The sequence below is a fragment of the Hydra viridissima genome, unplaced genomic scaffold (genome assembly GCF_058129835.1).
Source record: "Hydra viridissima isolate aposymbiotic clone 2 unplaced genomic scaffold, HvirCarnegie_v1 scaffold_2, whole genome shotgun sequence".
Classification (NCBI taxonomy): domain Eukaryota; kingdom Metazoa; phylum Cnidaria; class Hydrozoa; order Anthoathecata; family Hydridae; genus Hydra; species Hydra viridissima.
In genome coordinates this window covers 9296187-9320562 of record NW_028324301.1, presented here as the reverse complement: position 1 = coordinate 9320562, position 24376 = coordinate 9296187, and the positions used below count along the sequence as shown (strand labels likewise).

The 24376-nt window shown below is 29.6% G+C and overlaps 3 protein-coding genes across 3 annotated transcripts in view; 2 read left to right on the top strand and 1 right to left on the bottom strand.

Annotated features, from left to right (window-relative positions):
* The first annotated feature begins 3658 nt into the window (after positions 1-3658).
* On the top strand, positions 3659-6241 carry LOC149891807 (uncharacterized). Its single transcript, XM_090080606.1, has one exon. It carries the CDS (start codon positions 4083-4085, stop codon positions 6096-6098), a length of 2016 nt encoding a protein of 671 aa, XP_089936732.1. The 5' UTR covers positions 3659-4082; the 3' UTR covers positions 6099-6241.
* A 527-nt stretch (positions 6242-6768) lies between these two features.
* On the bottom strand, positions 6769-12732 carry LOC145193010 (uncharacterized). The gene is made up of 6 exons (XM_090080598.1): positions 12609-12732; positions 12044-12177; positions 11136-11915; positions 8163-10734; positions 7895-8054; positions 6769-7232 (listed from the first exon to the last, which is right to left on the bottom strand). Exons 3-6 carry the CDS (start codon positions 11368-11370, stop codon positions 7026-7028), a joined length of 3174 nt encoding a protein of 1057 aa, XP_089936724.1. The 5' UTR covers positions 11371-11915; positions 12044-12177; positions 12609-12732; the 3' UTR covers positions 6769-7025.
* A 2336-nt stretch (positions 12733-15068) lies between these two features.
* LOC145187722 (lipopolysaccharide-responsive and beige-like anchor protein) overlaps positions 15069-24376 on the top strand; it is a 32615-nt gene continuing 23307 nt past the window's right edge. The window contains exons 1-8 of the mRNA XM_090080597.1: positions 15069-15438; positions 15648-15752; positions 15831-15960; positions 18847-18950; positions 19127-19222; positions 21078-21202; positions 21663-21789; positions 22944-23207. Coding sequence (XP_089936723.1) covers positions 15142-15438; positions 15648-15752; positions 15831-15960; positions 18847-18950; positions 19127-19222; positions 21078-21202; positions 21663-21789; positions 22944-23207 — 1248 coding nt within the window. The 5' untranslated portion in view covers positions 15069-15141. The remainder of the gene's footprint in view (positions 15439-15647; positions 15753-15830; positions 15961-18846; positions 18951-19126; positions 19223-21077; positions 21203-21662; positions 21790-22943; positions 23208-24376) is intronic.

Here is a 24376-nt window from a genome sequence, read left to right as displayed (position 1 = left end):
TGACAATATTTGTTGCTCAATGGAGTAATCGAAAAGTGATGAGAGAATTCAATTGTTCACACCGACTTGTATCTCAAGCAAAAAAAGTTTTAATAACCAAAGGTGTTTTATCAACCCCTAACCCAAAAAAAGGGAAATCACTACCTGTACATGTGAAAGATATGGTGAAAGAGTTTTATTACTCTGACACTGTTAGCCATGTAATGCCTGCAAAAAAAGATTTTCTATCTGTTATGGAAAATGGGGAAAGAAAACATATTCAGAAAAGATTAGTTTTAAGTAATTTGAAGGAAGTTTATCAATTATTTTCAGAAAAGTATCCAAATATCAGAATTGGGTTTTCGAAGTTTGCAGAGCTACATCCAAAAGAATGTGTCTTTGCAGGAGCAAGTGGTACTCACTGTGTATGTGTATGTACCATTCATCAAAATGTTAAGCTCATGATAGTCGGATCACATATGGATGATTTACAACTAGAAGATGAACTAGAAACCCCTATTAAGAACTACAAACATGCTTTGGCTAAAATCCAATGCAATCCTTCCTTGCCAGAATGTCCTCTAGGCGAGTGTAAAAATTGCCCTGGAGTTGCTATGCTAAAGGAATGGCTGTTGCAATGCTTTGAAATTAAAGGAGTTGAAGAAATTGAGTATAAACAGTGGACTACAACAGATAGGTCCCAGCTTCAAACCTTTATACAGTCCACTGATGAATTTATTGAAAGATTTTTAGGGAGCTTGAAAACACTTACTAGACATGATTTTATTGCTCAAGAGCAGGCAAAATACTTAGACTGGAAGAAAAACAATTTATCTGATGGAGAATTTCTGGTTATTGGTGATTTTTCAGAAAATTATGCATTCATCATACAAGATGCAGCACAGGGATATCATTGGACAAATAGTCAAGCAACTTTACATCCTTTTGTTTTTTATTATAAATATGAAGGAAATTTATGTCATGGAAGTTATGTGCTGCTTTTGGAATGTAATACTCATGACACAATTGCAGTTCATCTTTTTCAGCGTAAACTAATTAATTTTTTAAAAGTGAAATTTGAGGTATTAAAAATAACATATTTTAGTGATGGCTGTGCAGCACAATACAAAAACTGCACGAATTTAATAAATCTGAGCTATCACAAAGAGGACTTTGGTATTCCAGCCGAATGGCATTTATTTGCCACAAGTCATGGTAAGGGCCCTTGTGATGGAGTTGGAGGAACTGTTAAATGTGAAGCGCCAAAAGCAAGCTTACAACGTCCATACCATGACCAAATAATGACCACTTATCAATTATATACTTTTGCTAAAGAAAATATCCATGGAATTTCCTTTGAATACCTCACTGCAAATGATTGGCAAATCGAATCCACAATATTGAAGGAACGATTTTTGAATGCTAAAACGATTCCTGGTACCCAAAAACTTGATTGCTTTAAACCATTCTCCACGAATGAACTTCAAGTACAAGATTATAGTTTCAGTTCTGTGTCTAGAATTGAAAAAATTACGTCACAGAAAGTTAGCCAGCTCAACTTCAGTTCAATTACTGGTTACATGGTTGTAGAGTATAATGAACATTGGTGGATAGGTTGTGTGTTGGAGAGCAATCCAGAAAAAAGAGAAGTAACCAGGAACTTTCTTCACCCTCATGGTCCATGTCAACTTTTCTCCTTCAGAGATCCTCCAGATATTTTTACTGTTGATTTGAATGATCTTTTGCTAGCAGTCGAACCCAAAACTACAACTGGTCGGTCACACTTCATTACTTCTAAAGAGTCTGAAAGAGCAACCAAAGCACTTAACTTGCATCATCGTTAACTATTATAGCTTTTTTAATTTATTATTAGCAAATATGTATTGCAATGGTGTAAATATCATACTGCATTCAATAGTGTACTGCCATGTAGTTAAATCTGTTAAATAAGGCATTTTTGTTACTTTTCAACTATATATATATATATATTTATATTTACATAGGCCAAGTATCACCAAATTATAGTAGATTTGGTATTATATAAATGGTAGCTATTATATAACTTAGGGCCTACGTTCAATAAATTACCTTGAAATACTGTATAATTATAAGGTATTTAATAAACTTTTAGAACCTACTTATACTTTAACGTTAATCCCAATGCTGTTTGTGGGAATCCCAAAAAGATTTTTTCATGGGACATCCACAATAGAAAAAGCAATTTGTAAAAAAAAAAATTATGACCTTTGACCTTTGCCATCGACCAGGGTCAAAGGTCAAATGACCAAATGACCAATAATTTTTTTTTTATTGAAATTATCACTTTTTTGTATAGACACAAAGTTGTTCGTCTATGCAAGAGCTTCTGTTTGCCACCAAAATCAACTTCCTAAGTATATTAGAAAAAAAGTTATGACATTTTAAATAACTAAGGTCAAGTGAAAAGGTCAAAACTTTAAAAGGTCATATCTCAGGAAATAATTGACCTAAGTCAAAAAAAATTACAAGTTTTTCTTCTGTCCATATGCCCAACATGTGAGCCAATTTTCATCAAAATCCGAGTCGGTGATGTCGAATTTGACCAAAAAGTGGTTCTACTTGACGTGGAATGCCCCATATACAAGGCGATACTTATTACAGGCCTTCCCGTCGCGAATCCGTATTTTTGACTGGGGGCGGACAATGTTACGGAAAGTTTAGTCTTAAAACTTCGATTTGAGAGCAGTTGATAGTCAAAAAATGGTTAAAAAGTGCTGTATTCCTGGATGTAGAGGAGACTATGACACTAAAAATAAAGTACGAGTTTATAGGCTTCCCTCGAATGAAGAAGAACGAAATCGTTGGATAAATTCAATTCCAAGAAGTAATTTTCCAAATAAGCCAGATACTGTTGTCTGTGAAAGACATTTTCCAGAAAATTTTTTAAAAGCTCGTGTCAATGGGAAAGATAGACCAATCGAACCTCCTTCAATTTTTCCTAATATTCCATGGCGCTACTCGACTTTCTCCCCCCCCCCCCCCTAATTTTATGATTGATTCTGATAGAGAATTTTATGCTGATTAAGAATCGTATAAAAACATGGGTCTCAAAATCAATGGAAAGTGCTCTAATTCGAAGTCAAAGTTGTAAAAAATCCCACTAAAAACCCTAATATTCGCCATTTTGAAAACATTAAGTTAATGATCTTTTAGCTGACAAAAGCAAATTATTAATAGCATGGTTTTTACGTTAAAAAATTCGTTAAAGTATGTTTATCTTGCACAATTTTTTGTGGCAAAGAAAATAACCGTTTTTTGATTTATTAGAGGATAAACTATATTGCAAGTAATGTACTTTTGTAATAAAATTTAAAAAAGAATTTAACAGTTTAGTTTCCTAAAAGAAGAACTTTTGAAACTCAGTTCATTGTTGTTCTATCACATGTAAAGTTAAGAAAACGTAACCTTCAAACCGTTTTTTTTAATAAAAAAAACCAGCGTACGATACAATAATAATTATTCATCAATTTTTCTACATTATCACATTCTACGTTCAACCTTTATTTGAAATCTTCTATTAATTTCATTTCGTTATAACACTTTCGTTACAATACTTTAAAAAAAATAATTATAAGGCTTATGGAAACCAGGTCTGTTTATTGCGCAATAAAACGGTAATTAATTTTCGTTAAAAATGAAAGCGTTTTGAAAAAAAATGGCGAATATTAGGGTTTTTAGTGGGATTTTTTACAACTTTGACTTCGAATTAGAGCACTTTCCATTGATTTTGAGACCCATGTTTTTATACGATTCTTAATCAGCATAAAATTCTCTATCAGAATCAATCATAAAATTAGGGGGGGGAGAAAGTCGAGTAGCGCCATATTCCATCAAGTATTATACCAACTCAACCTTTAAAACCAAGGTCCACTACTAAAGTGTTGTCTTCTATCAGAAATGAAAAGTGTGATGAGTTGTCACAATATTTAAAAAGTGATTTGTTTACATTCATTTCTTTATGTGAAGATATTAAAAATCATAAATTTGTTTGTCCTGTAACAACTTTTGTTGTAAATGAAGTTTTGCACATCCAATCAAATTCCTTTTATGTTAACTGTATACCTATGTTTGCTGTTCATATCTCAAGCAATTTTAAATTTGAAAGTTTTCATGCTGGTGTTCGTTGCTTTATTTCTTCATTATCTAAAAACCATATTGCCACTCTTGATTGTTGGTCAAGAGTGGAAGAAACAATTCGCTATCTGAACAACATTGAAGTTGATCATCAAAGATTGATATTACAAGATCATATTGCATCTATGAATGCATCAGAAGTAGGTAAAAAAATTTATAGTATAGAAACAATCATCAGATCGTATTTTTATTTTTCAACATCTCGAAGTCTATACAATCAGTTAAGAAAAGATTTTAAACTTCCGAGTGTAAAAACACTGACAAAAATTACATCTAGGACAAAGAATGTTTCAGATATTAGTTTTATCAGCACTGTATTTTCAAATATAGAGGAGAATCAGAGAAATTGTATAATACTGGTAGATGAGGTTTATGTAAAGTCTCTTCTTCTCTACCATGGTGGTTCTCTATTTGGAAAAGCTGAAAATAATCCTGAGTTGTTAGCAAATACTGTTTTGGGTATCATGGTTAAATGTTTAAAAGGTGGACCATCTTTTTTGTGCAAAATGATACCTGTCTGTCATTTGGATGCTTCTTTTTTGTTTGAGCAAGTATGCTATGTTATTAATTCAATCAAGTCTAGCAATGGAAAAGTTATTTCAGTTATTTGTGATGGAAATCGAACAAATCAAGCTTTTTTTAATTTATTTGAGAGAGTTGAAGAAAAACCTTGGTTAACAAAATGTGGGATTTTTCTACTTTTTGATTATGTTCATCTACTAAAAAGTATCAGAAATAACTGGATAACAGAAAAAACACAGGAATTGCATTTTGAAAAAAATCAAAATATGACTGCTAAATGGAGTGACCTTAAATGTTTATTTGATTTTGAGAAAGATCAGCTAATTAAATTATCTAGACTAAATTTTGTAGCTATACATCCAAAACCTATTGAAAGACAAAATGTTTCACACTGTTTAAAAGTGTTTTGTGATGAAACTATAGCTGCTCTCAAAACTTATTCAAAAGTTATCCACCCTTGTAATATGAATGAAACCATTTGTTTTTTAGAAAAAGTTACTAAATTCTGGAAAATAGTTAGTGTAAAAGAAATTTATGGCGACACTCGATTTTTAGATTCTCGTAAAAGAGTTATTTCGGAAGAACTAGACATGAATTTGCAATATTTACTTGATTTCGGGGATATGGCTCTTAAAATGAGTGGTAAACAAGGGTGTAGAATAAAATCCTTAACTAGAGATACAGGTACTTCAATTTGGCATACTTGTTATGGGTTAGTAGAGATGTGTAAATATTTGTTAAAAAACAATTTCATTTATGTTATGTTAGGAGAGTTCTCAACAGATTATATTGAAAAAGCATTCAGTAAGTTTAGACAAGGTTCAGGCGGAACATATTTTATAACTGTTCAAAATGTTGTTGAAAAATTAAACATTGAAAAAGCTAAACTGTTATTGGAATTAAAAGTTGATGTTTCAGATTACACTACTGATATTGAGCATTTATGTCAAAAATGTGGCTATTTTAGAAGTGAAGAATCTTGTGATATAATTAATCAATTGCCTGAACTAGAAGCATCTTTGCCACTGAGTACAAAAATGGCTCTGTTTTATATTGCAGGCTATGTTACAAGAAAAGATGATGTCAGTGAAAATGAATTGTTGACTGACACTGCATTTTATTTTCAGTTGTATGGAGACTACACAAAAACTATGGACAGAGGTGGATTGAGGGTACCTCTGGATTGCTGTGTTCAGTGGGTTTTTTTTTGTTACATTATTTTTGAAATTGAGAAAAAAATGACATGCAGAAAGTCGTTGTGCAATATATTTATGATGATATCAGATATTTATAACTTAAACATGCTAAAGAAACATGGTGTTATATTGTCAAACATATTTCTTAAAAATTATTGTTTGTTTATTTCACCTAAATCCTCTAAAGAACCTGCATTAAAGGTTTTAAAATTATCTGTAAAACATTAAAAAGTATTGCTATGTACATTTTTCATAACAATTTCTAATATTTGATGATTATTTTAATAGCTTTTTTTGCATTATTTTAAAGGTTGTTTATTTTTCTTTTGTGATTTCGTTTTTAAATAAAACTCATTCATTATTCTGAAAAATGTTGTTTTTCATTACTTCTTGTTTTATTAAAATTTTATGACATTTAATAAAACTGCATTAGACACTTTGTGCATTGGAACAGTTCCTTTTAAATTTAATAAATTAACTGAAAATAATGTAGCTCGCATATTTTTTCAGCCATTTTTTATATTTTCCGTAAGATTGTCCGCCCCCAGTTAAAAATACGGATTCGCGACGGGAAGGCCTGTAATAAGTATCGCCATGCCCATATACAAAAAAAAAAATCCTTAAACCGGCCCTACCTTTATTGAAACCAAACTCGTTTGTTTGTATATTCACTCAGTAATAAAAGGTCAAACTGAGTTACAAAGTTATTGGTTAATTCTTTTTTTGAAACTTCAAGCCGCCATGATAATAATAAATGTTTGAACAGAACTGTGGTCCCTGCGTACTCTAGACAAGTAGTTCAAAAACGCGCGCTTGTGAATCGGGTTAAAAAAAAGCATTGAGTTTGTTATCCTTTTAACAAAATTATATGCTATTGTTGTAATAATTTTGATAAGAATGACTTGTCGTAATAATTATATTAAGAATGATTTATCCTCTACAGATCACTTAAAGCTCAACCACATACCTCATGTTATAATCTTCTCAGTAACTGGTCGAAAAATAGTATATTAATAATTTTCACTTGAGATTAATAATTTTGAAAACACTTTATGATTGCCTAGTCTTCTTTTAAAATATTTTTTCTCTTATTTTGAGCAGCAGATAAATTTATTTTGCAGTCCTTGTTTTCTCTCCCCCTTTTCATCACCACGCTCACCGTCGTGGAAAGTTTAAACCTTTAGTATTAAAGAAGTTATTTGTAAAAAAATCTTCTTTAGCTGAAGCTTTTGATGTTATAGACGGAAATATCAAACGTGCGTTATCTGCCGTGTTGAATTGATGTAATATACTTTGTGGGGATTTACCATGTATTCCTTTTTTACTTTCAAATTTGCCCATATACGTCGATGTTTCTATGGTCTAGATTAAAATTAGTTTAAAAAAAGAAACGATTTTATCACAAAAGTTTAGAAAGACTTTTAAAATAATATCATACTTTTATTAAATAATGAATATTCAAATTTAATGGAAATATTAATTTGATCGTTGAAATTATAAAAGATTCTGTTGCGTTGCGAAATGGAACGTTGTCAGTTAACAAAAAGAGGAACTCAAAAATATGACAAAATAAGAAAATGAATCAAACGAGTTATTTATAACAATCATCGGCGTTTTGATTTTCCTTAAATAACGAAAAATAAGGAGTAACTTTTAAGTACAAACTTTTAAAAAGATTTGAAAGATTTTAAAAGTTTAAAAAGTTTTAAGATTTTAGAATAAAATTTGTGATACGTCATAAACCATTTTTTGTTTCAACACTTCAACGTATGGCATTTTTATTCGATTAAAAACCGTTAAAACTTATTGTTCAAAAATAGAAGCTTTTGAATGAATAAACTTGACACACCATAAATGCTTGCTGTTTTAAACTTACAAATAGTTCTCACTTAATAAACTTCAGAAAGTTCAATTTGTTTTAAAAGACTGACACATTTGCACTTTTCAAAAATGTGTACTATTCTTTTTTATTTGTTATTAACTGAAAAACAATTCGCCGATGCTTAGTTTGTAACAACTGTTACCCGAGTCAGGTTGTCTAGTTGCTTTGGTGCAGTCTTTGCTGATAGTTGATAGTTGCTACTAGTGGACAAAACTTTACTCGTATCCAATGCTTCTGTTGGTGAGCTACTTCTCGAAAGCTCAAAATTTGAATTTTCCTCCAAAAAATCTGCCTCATCATTACTGTAAGAGTTCATGATTTATAAAAAAAAAAAAAAGAGAGAAAAGCTTTAGAGAAAAAATTAAATTACCATGTTTGAAAATAAAAGTTTTGTAATTTATATAACGTACCTGTATGAAATTCCTAATATAGTGTAAATCTGTTTCATACCAACTCCGCTTGCTCGAAGCTTTTCTATCATTTTTTTATGCCGAGAAAAGATTTTTTTTCGTTTTCTTTCCAAGACCATTTTTTCCTTTTTCTTAACCTCTGAAGTTAAATGTCGCGTGTTGTTGCTTGATTGACGGTTTGGTGTCTGAATGTCTGGTAGTTTAATTGTTTGTTTGTTTTTTTTAGTTTTAGATGTCGAGCTGAGAGCGGCTTGCTGCTCTCTTTTTGTTTTAGATGCCAACGTGGTGGATGACATATTTTCGTATTTTTGATTTTTCTTAATTTCTGGCAATTTAATCTTAACATTTGGCCTGCAATTTTTCCCCTGGGTTTGAGAAAGAACAAAAGCAACTGTATGAAGCAGATCAATAGCGTGTTCAGCAAATACGTAGAGTTCTTTTGTTGCCAATTCCTTTTCACCCATATCTTGTGTAATTAAGGCTTTAGTTTTGTCACTTAAATGAGAGCATTTGTTTTTGGCTGATTCACTTAAGAAATGTAGTATTTGACTAGGTAAATCAGTGACAGATTTTCTCTCGTCGATTTTATTTTTTTCCGTCGTATTGTTTGTTGAATTGCTTTCTTCAAAAAAACCACTCTCTGTCCACTTTCTTTGCATCAAAGGTTCTTGCTCACAAATGGGTCGATAAAAACTTGGTATATCGGCAATATTTTCAAAGTTGATCCCAACAGCATCTTGTTTAAATGAAACTGAGTTTTGAGAGTTAACAAGTGCACTTTGAATGCCTTTTTTAGAATCGGTTGATATGTTAATTAGAGGTTCGGATTTTTTTTTCATTAAACAATTGTTATTCTTGATCAAATCTTTTATTTTTGCCGAAAGAGAAAGTATTTCCATCTCAAGTGTTGACTCGACTTGTTCATTTGTGCAATTCAAACGAATTAGATCACACGTACTGGTTGAGATATTTTTGTTTCTGCAATCAGTTTTAAATGTGATGTCAAATGGTTGTGTTTGAGTTGAAACGTCTAAAACGCAATCTTTCGAAAATGGCTGAACTAAAGACGACTTATTTTCCATCTGAATTTGTGATTGGTTTGACATATCGCTATTATCATCAAGAGTAAATTGAGTTTGAGTACAGCCATCCACAAGGAATTGATTATCGTGAGGTTCTAAAATCTCCTTATCCTCAAAACTTGCAGGGGTATTCTCGGTTTGCTGAGAAGAAAAAACTTTATTTTCAAAGTTTTGATGTTTGAATGCAACAATTTCGGCATTTAGCAACGTAATCTTATTGTATAACTCTGCGCACTTGGAGCATTCGTTATTAAATATTTCATTATGATAATTTGATTCGTCCGTTTCCGTTTTGTAATCAATTAAATTAGAACTTTTTTTAAGTTTTAAATCGAAAACTTTTGACTTTTTCTTTTCTTCAATAAAACTTTTTTCTGCTTTCTCCAGCTTGTCGTTTGATTGATGAAATGGATTTAATGTATCTGGTGTTACGTTTTTATCTTTAGTGTGCATTGAGAGTTGGTCTGCAATATCTGTAGCTTTTTTGAGTGCTCCTTCAAGGCTAGTGCATTTTAGTATAGTATCATTAAGTGTTATTTCAAGATTAGTACACTTTTTTTGCGCGCTTTTAAGATTCATTCTGCATCTTTCATATTCATCCTGCAGGTTTGCATGCTCTAGTTTGTTGATTTCTTTTTCTTTTAGGAGCTTTTGCATTGTAATTTTATGATTTTCAAATTTCAATGTCGTATCTTCCAAGACTTCCTTTTGAGTATTAAATACTTTGACAAGCTTTAAAAATTCTTCTTCGAGACGCTGAAAATCTGCCAAACCCTCCTGTCTCACTGATCTCAGTACCTCAACAACTTCATTAGCAGCAAACTTCCAGGTGTCAAGTTTTTCCTTCTGTTCTAATTTGAGCTTGTGAAATTTCTTGAATTGTTCAGTGACTAATTTTTTAAGTTGCATTTCACGATCTTTTTTTTTTGAAATCTGGAAAAGGTTTGTTTCATATCTCATCGCTATAAACTTTTTGAAAAGTTTTTGCAGAATTTTTAATCTGGTATTAGTGTCTTCCATTGCTGTTGAAATTTCCGAAGAAATGTCTTCGACATTTTCCAAAATTGAATCTTGTAACTGCTTTTCACAGTTTGTATCTATGGATGAAAAAAATACGTTCCTTAAAATGTCTTCACGGTCTATGCATAGTTCGGAATAGGTAGCTAATATTTCCGAGATGCGATATTGCTGAGAGTTATTGCTGTGTAAAATAATATCTTGGGAGTTTAGCAAATTTTTGTGCAGATTGGAACAGCTTTGGCAAAATGTGCTAAGAATATTTGAAACTCTTGTTTTGATCTCTGCAAACTCCTCACTCACTCGATCTTGCTGACGTTTATTTTTTTCATCCTCAATTTTCCGCATTACATTGTTCAACGAGCCCAGATCTTGAAAATTGTCTTTTTTAGCAGTCAATAAATTTTTTTCATCGAAATAATTATCGTTGTCATGGATGTTTATCTTTTGTCTTTTAGACTCTGAATCATTTTCTAAAAGCATGTAGATTTCATTTAATGATACTGAAGAATTGTGGTTCTTTTTTTATATAGTTATTGAAAATTTTGTTACATTTAATCACCAACCATAACTTTGTTAATATCTAAATTTATAAAATACCTCGAAATGTAATGAAAATGTATAATACTCGTTGTTTTAAATTGTTTTTCTCGTTGCAGAGAAAAAAAAGTCTTTTTATGTTGTACTTTATGTATTTATCTATAAGACCTTAACTTCAAGATTGAATCAGTGTTTCACTTAGACTGGGTTAGTCATTCTATTTCCTTTATGTGCAATTCATTGACATTTATTTCGAAAGCGGGATTATATCTTTTATCATGATTATTTGTAAATATATTCAGATTGCTGATTGAAAAATCTTCGGATCACTTACCAGTTTCATATCTATTAAGTGCATTTCTCGGCATTTCTTTAAAGTAATTAATTTTTCTAGCATGGTTGAATCGACCTTCACCTAAATAACCATCAAAAAGTTCTTCGGACCTACGGTTACTATTTAAACTTGGCAATATTTCATCTGAATGATTTACACTATCAGATGGCTGGTGTTTTTTTATCCCCTTCTTTTCCAATGGAAGCCTTCGATGGTCGTAGCGTATATATACCATTTTGGTATCATCATTTGATGTATCTGATGATGAGAAGGGAGAGCCTCTGATTTAACAAGTCATTGTATAAAAATAGTTTGACGCTTTAAAATAAAAATGAATGACGTCAAATAAAGGTTAAGTCGCAGAAAAATTATGTGTGATATTGAGACTCAAGCGCCACACTAAAATCTATTTTGTTATAATAGATTTTATTAGTGAACTCTTGTCACCCATATTAAATTAAGTAAACTATTATGATCACAATTGATAAATATTTGATGAATAAGTAAGTTTACTCTGAAAACCTATTTCAAATTTGCTTTCAATTAAAGAAAACAGGTTAATATAATTTATCAAAAAACAAAAAGATAGTTGTATCTTTGTTAAAATAGTTTTCAACAAATGTTTTTTTTTATAACTCTAAGGTTCTATTCAACTTATTTTTATAGACGGGGGTTGAAGGGGAGGGAACTGAAAATCCCCTTCTCATCAGCAAAGGAGTCTGAGGCGAAAATTGTTTGCTCTTGATATTGGTTTAAAGTTTCTGTTATCTGACGAAGCATCTAAAAAAAAAAACATCTAAAAAAATATCTTTATACAATCATAGATTTGTTATAAACTATTTTTGTTATATTAGTTATAAACTGTTATAAACTAAAATTATTTCAATTTATTATAAACATATTTATACAGTGGTATTATAAAGCAACTCTGTGTGAACTCATCTTGTTTGACTATAGTTGCGACAGTAAATTGAACAGCACTATGTTCCTAAAAACGATTCTCTTTTGAATTTTTGCTGGCGATCAACCAAGTTATGTAACCCTAGAGACAACAGTTAAAAAAACTAATGTAAATAAGCACGTGGAATTAAAAAAATAACAATTTAAATAAACTATATAAAAAAGAGTTTGAACTTATTGCAATTAGTAGATAATCAATTTCCCAGTTTTATGTCTTTACAACAGATTTCCTGTGGCCACTGGTTATTTCTCTCCATGCTTTCAAATGAAAAATAGCTATATACTTTTCACTTTATTTTTAAAAGAACAGAGTAAGTTATTTAGGAGAATTTTAAGCATTCCAAGACACCAATTTAATAATGGCTGAATTATTGTAGATTTTAGTATAATATGATTTATAACCATTGATATCTGGTATAAACATGAATGCTATTGATCGTAAAAATTGTAACAGGTTTGCAAATAGTTTTAAATTATCTAAAGCTAGAACTCACTGCTAAAATGAACACTTACATAGGATGCAAACGTTTTTGTAAGCTAATTGTCGGAGGTTTATAAATTCATTGATAACCCTGACATGGATTTTTTAAATAAATTTAAAACTTGTGTTTTATTTTGTGCTTTAGATTAGATTTTGTGCGACAAGATTACATCATAAGTCATGACGTCATACCTCAAAGCTTTGTGTTTAGCCTTTTGTGTTTTGAGTTGTATATCCTGACTGATGCTTGCGCAAAACATGAAACAGGGAATTAATTTTAAACAATTTAGCTTATAAATTTCAGGAAGATCATGTTTTTTGTTTACTATTTATACTTCCGTTTTGTCTTTTTTAATTATTTTGAAACAACATTCAAAATACTTTTTATTAAACAAACAGTTTTTTTAATAGGTGAAAGTAAAGACTTACAATTAATGAATAAAAAAAGTCTATTCACAAATTATTTAAAAAATCTGCTCATAATATTCTATTCATTAAAATTTACAACAATTCCCTTTGATAACTAACGAATTTATACCGGTCGAGATGCTATTGCAAAGGTCTGTGAAATAGCATTTAGTTTGCCGAATTGATTTTTGTCCAACTGAAGTTTGCCGAATTGAATGCTTTTTTATTGTAATATATCTGCCGTAAACAATAAGCATTATTATATCTATTAATACTAATTAAAATAATATATTATTAATAAAATCGATTTCAGGCTGATTAGTTTTTTTAAAATAGTTTTACTATATTCATATGTAAACTAAACTTTAAAACTTTAATGGCGAGTGTAAAACACAATCATAGTAAAAATTCCTCATAATGACCAGTGGTGCTGAAAGTTACCATATGTTAAATATATTCTAACAGAAATATTGCATACCGCTGCAAAAGCGTACATAACCGTAGCGACTTTCCTTCTGCTGCATTAAATTAAATTTGTTTAATTTTAATGAATACATTGATACCCGTATTTTAAATGTTATGGCGCTGCATTACTTGCCAAACGCTACAAAAACTTATTTTAAGTTTAAAGACATTTCACGTCAGTAGATTTAAAACAAAATCTTGTGGTGATTTAATTTCAATTTACTACTTGAATCTGTAATTATGATTAAAAAATAGTTTTAATTTTTAAATAAATTAATATTATGTCTGACAAAACCTATGTAACTAAAGTTGTTTTAGCGTTTTGTTAGTCTGGAGCGCCTTAGTATTTAAAAAACGTTTATCAATGCACGAAACAAAATTTAAAAATTTATGTTTTAAATTAAAATATCAGTTGTGGATAGGAGAGTTAAATGAACAGTAAACATTTATGGTGTAAGAATTATTATTTAAGAAAAATCTCAAAAGCTTGAGAACCATTCACAAAAATCTTTTCTATTTTGCATCTCTACACGATCTTTAAGAAGTTGCACAAACATGCATTAAAATATATTTTACTAGATTTAAGTTTGTACATAGGGAGCAACTGCTTCCTATTCAACATTTGTTTATAAGTCATTTTTATGTTGAAAATTTTCACTTTTGACCCAGATTTAATTAGGATAATACAATTTAGGTTTGAGATTCCACTTTTTAATGGAGCTTTGTGCAAAGTTGTTTCACTGTAATGGAGCTGTGTACACAGTTATTCATATGGTCTGAGCCATGAATATAGAACTCACTTTTTCGGAGAAGGGTGAAAGAGGGAAGATGGACAAAAAAACTGTCTGTGCTAGACATTTTTAGGAACTTTACATAATAAGCTTGAATTAAAACATACAAAGAGAAGTATTCATCAATAGTACTTTTTATGATTTTAATTCATATTTTGTTTGTATTCCACAATCTAGAGGAGATTTTCAACTATATATTTTTTTTATATCTTTGAAATACTGTATATGTCTGCCTCATTTCACAAAAGAAACCAAATTACTTTAAACAGCAGGGACGAATGGAAGAGTTAGAGCAGTCGTTTCTGTCAATTAGTAAATAAAAAGCAACTTTTGTTAAAGTAAAAACTAAATTAAAAACAAATAAACTGAGATAAAGAAGTTTTTTTTTACGCATTTTTTTTTTTCATAATTAATAAAGTAATAGTTGTTTAACTAAAAGGTTTCGTTTGAAATCTTGCTCCCATTCCCTCTGAACAGCTTTGCATTCGTTAAAAGCAAAAAAATAGAATACCAGGGAGAAATTGTTTCCTTTACAAAACTAATTATTTGTAAAAATAAAGAATCGTATTTACTGAAAAAAAAAGAAAGAAAAATTCTGGGAAGTTTATTGAGTTCGGAAAGCAACCCTTCTTCCACTTCTTTCCCCCTCTGACCTAACCAGTTTTCGTTTCAAAGGGAAAGTTATTATATGCAAGAGAACAGACCATGCAAAGTCCTATTTTACCTAATCAACTCATTAAAGACCGATTTCTGGTTTCAAATATCATCATGTTGCTACACCAAAAGTTGGTTAGCGACAATTTTAACTGAATAAAATGTTCCAGTTAAAAACATTTCAAAGCGTTGCACGCGAATATTTTGTACCAACCAATTAGTTTATAAGGTACAATAAACACTAATAATGGCTGAACATGTTTTAAATTCTAACATCCAAATCATACAAAAGGCCAACGATCAAATCGACGACAAAAAGAATGAATTTCTAGAAACTTTAATTAACAAAGTAGAAAGCACTCCAAAATCCTTTATTTCCTTCAACACCAGTGGTTTGTTTCAAATGCAAATGGCTGATACGGAACTAGAAAGAATACAAACCAAAGTTAAAGAGGAGATAGCGTCCATCGCAGAGATAAACACTAATGTCGAAGGTTTTTCTGAAAAAATTGAATCCAAATTAGTTCAAGCAGTATTAGATTTTGTAAGTTATTTAATTTTAATTTTACTTTTAGAAAAACACTGCCACATTTGATAACACGTCGTAAATCATGTGTTTTAGAGTTAATATTTATGTAACATTGTTGATTTAATGTATATTCCTTCGCCCTGACATTAAATCTTTAACATTATATATTCTTAATTGTAAAGTATTTTTTTAGTTTTATCAAACACTTTTAGCATTACATTTAGACTGTTGGTGGAACTTTTGATTCTGAAACAAACTATGTTGTCTCTGATTCATTTAATATTCTGGTGATTCTCCGGAGTTTGTATTTAGTATCAAATAAGACAAAGGTATGTAAAACTAACAAAGTAAAGGTTTCTTTTCCTATTTTATCTTAAGTTTTTATTACTTTTTAAAATCTATTTTAGCTATATATGCTCCATATTTTTCAATCTATGCTAAAAAAAAGTATAAAAAATCTACAAGCCTGTGCAAAAGTTGGACTGATTCCAATCTTGCTGCAAGCTCTACCAACGTTTGAGAATGAAGAGGTTGCTGGTAAGTATTACAGTTATTTTTCTCTTAATCTGAATAGGATTGATATAGATAGTTTGTGTTTAATGTCCTGAAATTTTGTGAAATCATCTGGAAAATTGGATAATGAGGACAAAAACCAAACTTGAAATAGCCTGAGTTCCAAAATACTTAGGTTCTAGGCTAGTCTGTGCAACACATATAACTTAATGCTATACACAAGTATTAAAAGTTCTGTCTAGCGGTAAAACTATTTTCCCCAAGAATGTTGAGGATTTTATAAGATAATTAATGGATTTGTAGTCATTGTAAATTAATTTAGTACAAAAACTTTTTTTTTGTGCTTAATTAAAAAAAATGTACTTTCGTTTTTGATAAAAATTTCTCTTTTGTATTGATAAAGCTTTCTCTTTTGATGAAGTTAGTATTTAAGCATTAAAAATTTGTCAGCCAAAAAGTGCATGTAAAATTGTTTAGTAAAGCTGTAATGTATAAGTTTGAATGTTGTATGCATCTAAAAAATGTTCTTTTTTTCAATTTATCAGATAGATTCTCATTTATCTATAAATGTAGTAATATAAATTTGTATTGATTATATGTATATGATTTCTTTGACTGTATATGAATTTCCTGGCTATGTATAGTAATTGTATATGAAGTGTTTGTGAGTAAATTCTTTTAGTAGTGTGTCTATATGATTTCTTTAATTTCTGTTTGTTAAATTAAAATCACATAAACTAAATAATGTAGCTAAAGCTTAACAGATACTCAATATACTGATTCATATACAAATGGTATGCAGTGTTACATAAATTAGTAAAATATATTTATAAACAAGAAAAAGGCTTTATGTTTTGTATTCATTTTTATCATATATATTTATTTATTTTCATAAGTTATTAGCAATTTAATTTCAATAATAATAATTTAGTTTCCTAACTTAACAAATAACTTTACAAACAGTGGGCCAGAGTCATCTTTCAATACGTAATAAAAGTTAATTACTTTTACAGCTTAACATTACCAAGATTGTTAGCTAGACTAATTTAACATAAGTTTAATATGTGACAAAACCAAACACTTTAGTATCTTCTGATAAAGCTGCTGCTGCTTTCCCATTTATCTTAGTTATCTCAATAACATGATATATAGTGATAAGATTTCAAACAGTACAATAGTGGTATTTTTGATGAACAGCTCTTCTTCCTTGATTAAATCAATGTTTCTTTTATGAATTTGAATCAAAGAGAATAATTTATTTTGTTATGTTCAGTAAGTGTTAAAGTAGATTAATGTATTTTTGATGATGGTTTTTTGAAATTATTATTTTTTAACCATTTTTTTGAGCCCATAAACCCATGCAGGTGCAGCGTATAATTTTCTTCAAATTCTAGATGTCTGACACCATTAATTGACACCATTATCTGCTTAGAAATGGACCACACTGTAAAGTCATAAAAAACTATTTTGTATTACAGGGTAAAAGAAATAAGTATCTAGAGGCCTAGTGACATGAAAGTATCCTCAAGTAGTTGACCCTAAAAAAAGCTTTTGATGATAAAAAATATGGATGATAAGTTGCTATTTAAACAAAAAAGTAAAATTTCCTTGATACTTTTAAAAAGCTAAACTTTCTTGCAGTTTTACTACTACTGAATAATTATTGATAACTATATTAGATTCTGGAGGTATGAAATTTTTTCTTTTTTTCTTTTTTCTTCTCTAATTGGATTGTAAGATGGATAAACTTTGCACCCACATGCTTCATTTTTTGATACTTGGTAGTAATCAACGACCAAAATCTTCTTTCAGCCTAAAATACAATTTTCGAATTTTTTTCCAATGTCAATACAAGAATGATTAAATTCTAATTTGGAACAAAATATTTCAATAGTTAATCATAAACATTTGAGTCATAAATACTCAGCATAAAAATGATGGCCATTTTATTGAACATCTCAACAAAAAAAATAATAAAAAAAACAAGATATCCAAATTTTATGCTTGAGTCAGTTAGAAAATACAAGTTTTAGTGCATATCTTTGATGTGTAGTTTATATATTTTTCAAGTGAGTAGCCATCCCAAGCCATCACTAAAATGGTCCATGTATATTTATGAACAAAGTTTTACCAATTCTTATCACTTTTAGAGTGTACTTAAATGAGATAATCTAACAACCCAATGGGAATGTAGATAAGAAGCTGCTTTTTAACCCATTTACGCCGGCCGTCCTCATTTGGGAACGCTTAAAAAAATAAACATGCAACGACGTGGGAAGAATTTTTTCATACCACACATCTGCCTAACGTCCTCATTTGAGGACGCATCATTATTTCAATACTTGGTTAAAAAAAAATTTTTTTTTTTAAATAAATGTAATAAATATAATCTAAACTTCATGTTTTTGTTTCATTTTACATTATATCCTTCCTAGTTTCTTTTCAGGCGTTAATGGGTTAAGTAATAAATTTTAATGTTGGCAATAACAACTATGGATTGTTTTCTAAACTTCTCTATTTGTCAGCTAATACAGATATAGAAAAAATTTTCCAAAAATTTCAGACAGATTGGATATAATTTTTTTTAGTGTTTAGTACATAGCTGGCCCATTCTGCATCAGAAAGTAATTTTAAATTTTAATTACTATAGAATGAGAGTTCTTTTGTGACCTAACTCATGCTAAAAAGATGTAGCTGAATTGTTGTAAGAAGAATATATATAAGATAAATAAATTTTTCTGACAAAGAAAGTTTTTTATTAACATTTTTTGTGATTAATATCTTTGATGTTTAGTCAGATTCCTTTCGGATTTTTTTGATATTTTTGCTAGTGATCAGTAGCTACAACCAATTAAGTTATAGATAATTTGATGAAATTAATGAATTGATTTTTTGGTGTTTTTTTTACAGACAAAGTTATTGAACTTATTGGAGATATAGCTACATACAGCATTACAGTACGAGAACTAAAATGCTTCTTCTCAGCTTTACAAAGAACAGAAGATTTAAAATGGGTTTGCCATTTTTATTACTATTTAATATTTATGTTAAATTATAAAGTATTTTTTATATTTACTTAAGAAAATATTAGTCATAAGTAAAGTTAAGTATGTGGTGTATATAGAATATAATATGGTTAGCTTAAATCAACAATTTCAACCTAACAAAAACTTATTTTTTGTTTATCTAGCCTCCACATTCATTGAAGCTCTTAGAGATTCTTTGCAAAATGTCAGAGAAGCATGGACCAGATATATATTTTAATTTCTCTGGAAAAGCTGGTGGTGTAAGTAGTTTCTGATGGTGGGCTTTTTTTGCATACTTGCATATGTTTTTGTTGATTTTTTTTTTGCTTTTCATTTTTTATATTCTAATGTAATCTTTTCAAAGCTATGCTTTAACCATTTAATACTCAGTATTTTTGAATATAAAAATATTTCAGCACTGTGAATATCACATTTGAAGTTAAATATGCATTTTCTTCCTATTTCTTCCTATGGTAAACTTACTAGTAGAAAGGTTCAACACTCTTGAGATTACAGGACTTTAAAATCAAATCAGCTTTCTACTGTTTTTTTTACTCAAAATTTGTATGCTCCAGTTCTTTTGAATTTTGGCAGCAAAAACTGTTGATATATACTGAACATTCAGTTTTATTGTTAGCACCGTAAGAAAAAATTGTTTTAGCACCTGTTATTTTTACTGAGGAAGACTGACAGTCCACTGTGACCATGATATTTGTAAACAATAACCTTGAAATTTCAAATCACTGGGGTACTAATGAGAATGGTTCAGAAGATTAGGAAAGCAATTTTGGAAACCAAAAAACCAAGGGCTGTCATCACAAAGACATGTAGGAAGTCAACGGAGTAAGAACTCACAAATTCTTACAAAACTCAAAGGACCCCAACATGATCTGGTTTTTTTATGGTAAGAAGGATTTTTGTCAAAACCAAATACATAATAGGCAGAACAATTGCTGGATTGCTATGAGGTTTCAGTATATGCCTTGCATAATAGGAAAAAAATTTCCATTGACTGTTATGAGGGTGATGTCATGCCACCACACAATTTCAAGAAGGGCCTGAGGCTGAACACTGACGTCTGAAGTTCATGGAGGAGTCAGTTCTGCCCTGGATACAACAAGTTGCTGGTTATGGATGTTGCAGCAAGACTCTACCCCCTGCCATGTGTTTGAACAGCCCTTATTTGAACTCCATTGGCTACTTTGTGTGGGACTATCTTGAGGCAAAAACAAACCGGCATGCTCATAACACCAAGACATCTCTAGTGAATTGAGAACTTGGCCTTGATACTAAAGGAGTTCATCATGAAGGCCTGCACCTCCTTCAGGTCCAAGGTTGAAGCTGTCATTAAAGCTGAGAGAAGCAATATTGTGTAGTTTATATGTACATATGATTATGTGCATGAATTAAAAATTTCAAGAAAATAGATTAAAAAACAAGCATACAATCATAATTTAAAATTTTAATGAAATGCGCACTGATTTGGTTTGCAAGCCCTGTACTTTTTTAATTGTGATAAGAAATGTTTATATGAGTACTCAAAAAATATTATAAAAAATCATTTATGTAGATCATGGATTTAGTCATTTTTAATTCTTTTTTACTGTATAAAAAAAAGGGGGCATAATGGATAACCTCAAGTTTTATATAAAATTGATCAACCAAATGGTTGAGAAATATTTTGGCCTTTCTACTTTCTTTGAAAATAGATAGTAATTTATTCTCAAAGAAAGTAGAAAGGCAAAAAAAATTGCCAACATTGCAGCTAACAAAGAAGCACTTTCCAGATTTTATACCACCAAAAATAACAACAAAAAATTACTCAAAAAAAAAAATGAAGAGGACAAAAAAGTTTGTAAAAAATTGAGATATTTGTGCCTCGAGACAAGACTGCTATATGTAATGCTGTGTTTCAAACTTTACCATACACCATTAAACTATAATATTTAATAAATTTGTTTAAATTTTATTATTTTTTTTTTGTTATAAATTAGGTAAGAAGAAATTTTCTGTAAAAAAAATTGATTTTTTTTTACCTGGATAGTCATAAACTAATCGCGTTTTAAGGAGTTAAAGTAGTTTTTTTGCTTTATTTTCCATTAAATATTGTTTTAGTTTATCACTATTCCTCCAATTTCAAGATGGCCTCACCAGCCCGGATTTACCTTTGTTGTATGGCTTCAACTGGATGCAGCTCATCTTTCTCCTACAGAACATAAAAGCAGACCTCATGTGTACTGGTATGTGATTATTGCTAAACACATTTAAATTCTTTTTTAGGCAAAGATATTCTTTCTCTTTTTTTCTTACTTTGTTTGTGAGTCTTTTTTTTTTTTTTTTTTTCGTCTTTTTCTTAATCACTAAACATCACTAGCCAATAAACATTTATTTTTTTTTTTTTATAACTTAATTTATTTTTTAAGCAAATAATCTTAAAATTATAGTTATTTTCAAAACTTTTATAATGAATCAAGTTATTCTCATAGTAACTTAGTTTAACTTTTACTTTTTAAAAATCATTTTTATTATTGCTCATAGATATAATATGTAATTGAGAGAGTGATTGATATGATACTATTTTTAATACAAAATGTTAATTTTTGTTGATTCTGTTGTTCAGAACAAAAATCTCTCCTCCTATTCAATTTGCTTTTAAGTAGTTTTTTTTAAACTTAGAAATAATATGATTTTTTTCTTTAGTTTTATTAACAATCGTGGTTTTGGTTATACAGCACATTTTTCTGGACCAATGCTTGTTATAGAGGTTCTTGGTAAAAATGGAAAGAAAAACACTCTACTTGTCAAAATGAAGTTTGAACCACAAATGGTCTTAAGATTTAATATTAATTTTTGTTTATGTGTGTGTGTGTGTGTATATATATATATATATATATATATATATATATATATATATATATATATATATATATATATATATATATATATAACTTTAATGTTTACTTTGTTTATACATATAACTGAAAAATACTTATTTCAGAAAAAGTTTGGGAAACTTGTGTTAACTTTGATATATTTAGCTGGTATATAAAAGAACCTTTTTCAATTAGGGGTGCCACACAGGTCAGAGATCAGCCATTTTTAAATTACAATTTATAACAGTAAACAATATGAGTACTAGTTAAATACACTTACTTAGCTAAAAATTTCAATTGATTCTAATAAAGTAAAGCCATTAATATGATCCAGTTCTTTTTAATATTTAGTTCATATAAGAATATATGCTCAGTGTTCACAGTTCAACTGTTCCATTAGAAGTTTCTTACTTAGTTTCTTATTGCTCATAACAAAATTTCTGCTCATAATAAAATAATACTGTCTAATACTACTGATATCAATAGCCAATCATGCAATTGCCAATAAACCACTGCATGCCCATTAAATGGAAATTGCCTTAGAACAAACCTTATTTATATTTGCAATTTAAAAACTCATCAACAAGAAAAGGCGCATTATTATATTGGGCTTACTAAGAAAACCTTCAAAGATAGATGATACAAACAAAAAAAAATATATATATTTTTTTTATGAAAGTAAGGCTACTTCCACCAAACTTTCAAAATTTGTTTGGGAGTTGTTTTTGAAATTCAATTTAAGTTAAATATTATCTCCAGTAAATTAATTTTAATACAAATACATTTTTCTTAATGAAATTTTGATTTTCTTAATGGGGCATGGAACTGTTTATAAACTTTTGTCTGATTATGTTTTCAATTAAATTTCTTCCTTCCATTACAAGTTATCATTTTTTGAGTAAATTATACTATTTAATCACATTGTAGGAATAATTGTTAAAATTTTAATTCATTTTCAGTGAAAACTATGACAAAAAATTATTTAAAATTATAACAAAAAAACTTGAAGAATTTAGCTGTTTACAAGCTTTTGCATGCTACTGTAAACATCTTGTATGAGAGTGTTAAAATTATATTTATTTAATATATTATTTTATTACAATCATAGTGGTATCACATATGCATTTCACATGTCTACAATCGTTTCAAAGCTAGTCTTATTCAAGTGTTTGTAAATGGTCAAATGGTTACAACTGGTGATGTTTCACTTCCATCTAGTAAAGATCCTGTCGATAAAGGTTTTATTGGTGGTTCTCATATTGAAACATCAAGCCATGTATTCAAAGGTCAAATGTCTGCAATCTATGTCATTTCAGAACCTATAACTTATAATCTTGTTATCGCTCTTTACCGTTTAGGACCAGGTTACAAGGTAAATATCAACTTTTAGCTTAACAGAGTAAAGTTCATTAGTAAAGATCATAATACCTAAGTACAATTTATAAATGGAATTAAATCAGTATAGAGACCATTTAAAGTTATCTACACTGATCTGCAAAATTAACGCACCACTTATAAATTCCAACTTAATTTGAAAAATATTATGTATTTCCTTGATTTATGAATTATAAAGATGTTGGTAATGTTTATTGTTATGCCTTTTGTAGGTTTTATTCTGTTTCCCTTATTTAATTTCAAAAGTATAACAGCTTTTCATAAATAGTATGTTTTGCTGTAATTAAACCTCAGTTCTAAAAGAAAAGTATGTATTGGTTTGAAATTGTTTTAACAGTAGAAAAGATAACTGTCATTTGAGCAACACATCTGTTCACAATGCAGTGTTCTAGACAAAGTTTAAGTTGAGATGAATGTGTTGCAATTGTTACTTTGTGCAATTAAGGATTAACAAATGGCGAACTTGGTAGAAGATTTGAAGTGTCTCTTACAACAGTAGGTAGGGTTCTACAAAGATTTTTAGAGACCAATGATCATGTTAGACAACTTGGCTAAGGCAGAGCACAAGCCTTGGTCAAATCGTCTAGTGTGATCATTGGTTATTATAAATAAATGCTGTGGAGGACCGATTTTAATGCTTTGAACACTGAGAGAATGGTTCACTACTGCACGAAGTCTCCAAATGCAACTTGCTGAAGCTCATGGAACTGCTGTTAGTCAAGATACCATAAGAAGAAGACTTCGTACTTTAAATTTACAATCTCATATAGCAGCTATTGGTCCCAGATTGTCTGTAGACCACTAAAGAAACAAACTGGCTTTTACAAGGAGGCATATGAGCTGGGAAATGCATGATTGGGGACAGGTCTTATTTACAGATGAGTCAAGGTTTGACCTTGTAAGTTCAGGGGCCAATGCTATAAACATAAAAAACGAAGTTTTTTTCCGTAAAACACGAAGTTTTTACCGTAAAAAGCGAAGAAAAAAAAAGTCCATTGCTATAAACATTCTAAAAACTCCGTTTTTAAGATAAAAACTTCGCTATTAAATCCAATGCTATAAACGAGCAAGGGAATCGCCTTTTCAGATAAAAAATGCGTTTTTTCGAAAAAAAACTTCAGATAGATTTTTGATCTCAATTTTAGA

Excerpts from the sequence above, each read along its gene's own strand:
- LOC145193010 (XM_090080598.1), bottom strand. The coding sequence starts at position 11,370 with ATGGTATATATACGCTACGACCATCGAAGGCTTCCATTGGAAAAGAAG. Across the intron at positions 10,735-11,135 it reads ACTTAATAGATATGAAACTG|AAAATGATTCAGAGTCTAAA; the intron begins GTAAGTGATCCG and ends ACATGCTTTTAG. Across the intron at positions 8,055-8,162 it reads ATATTAGGAATTTCATACAG|TAATGATGAGGCAGATTTTT; the intron begins GTACGTTATATA and ends GAACTCTTACAG.
- LOC149891807 (XM_090080606.1), top strand. The coding sequence starts at position 4,083 with ATGTTTGCTGTTCATATCTCAAGCAATTTTAAATTTGAAAGTTTTCAT.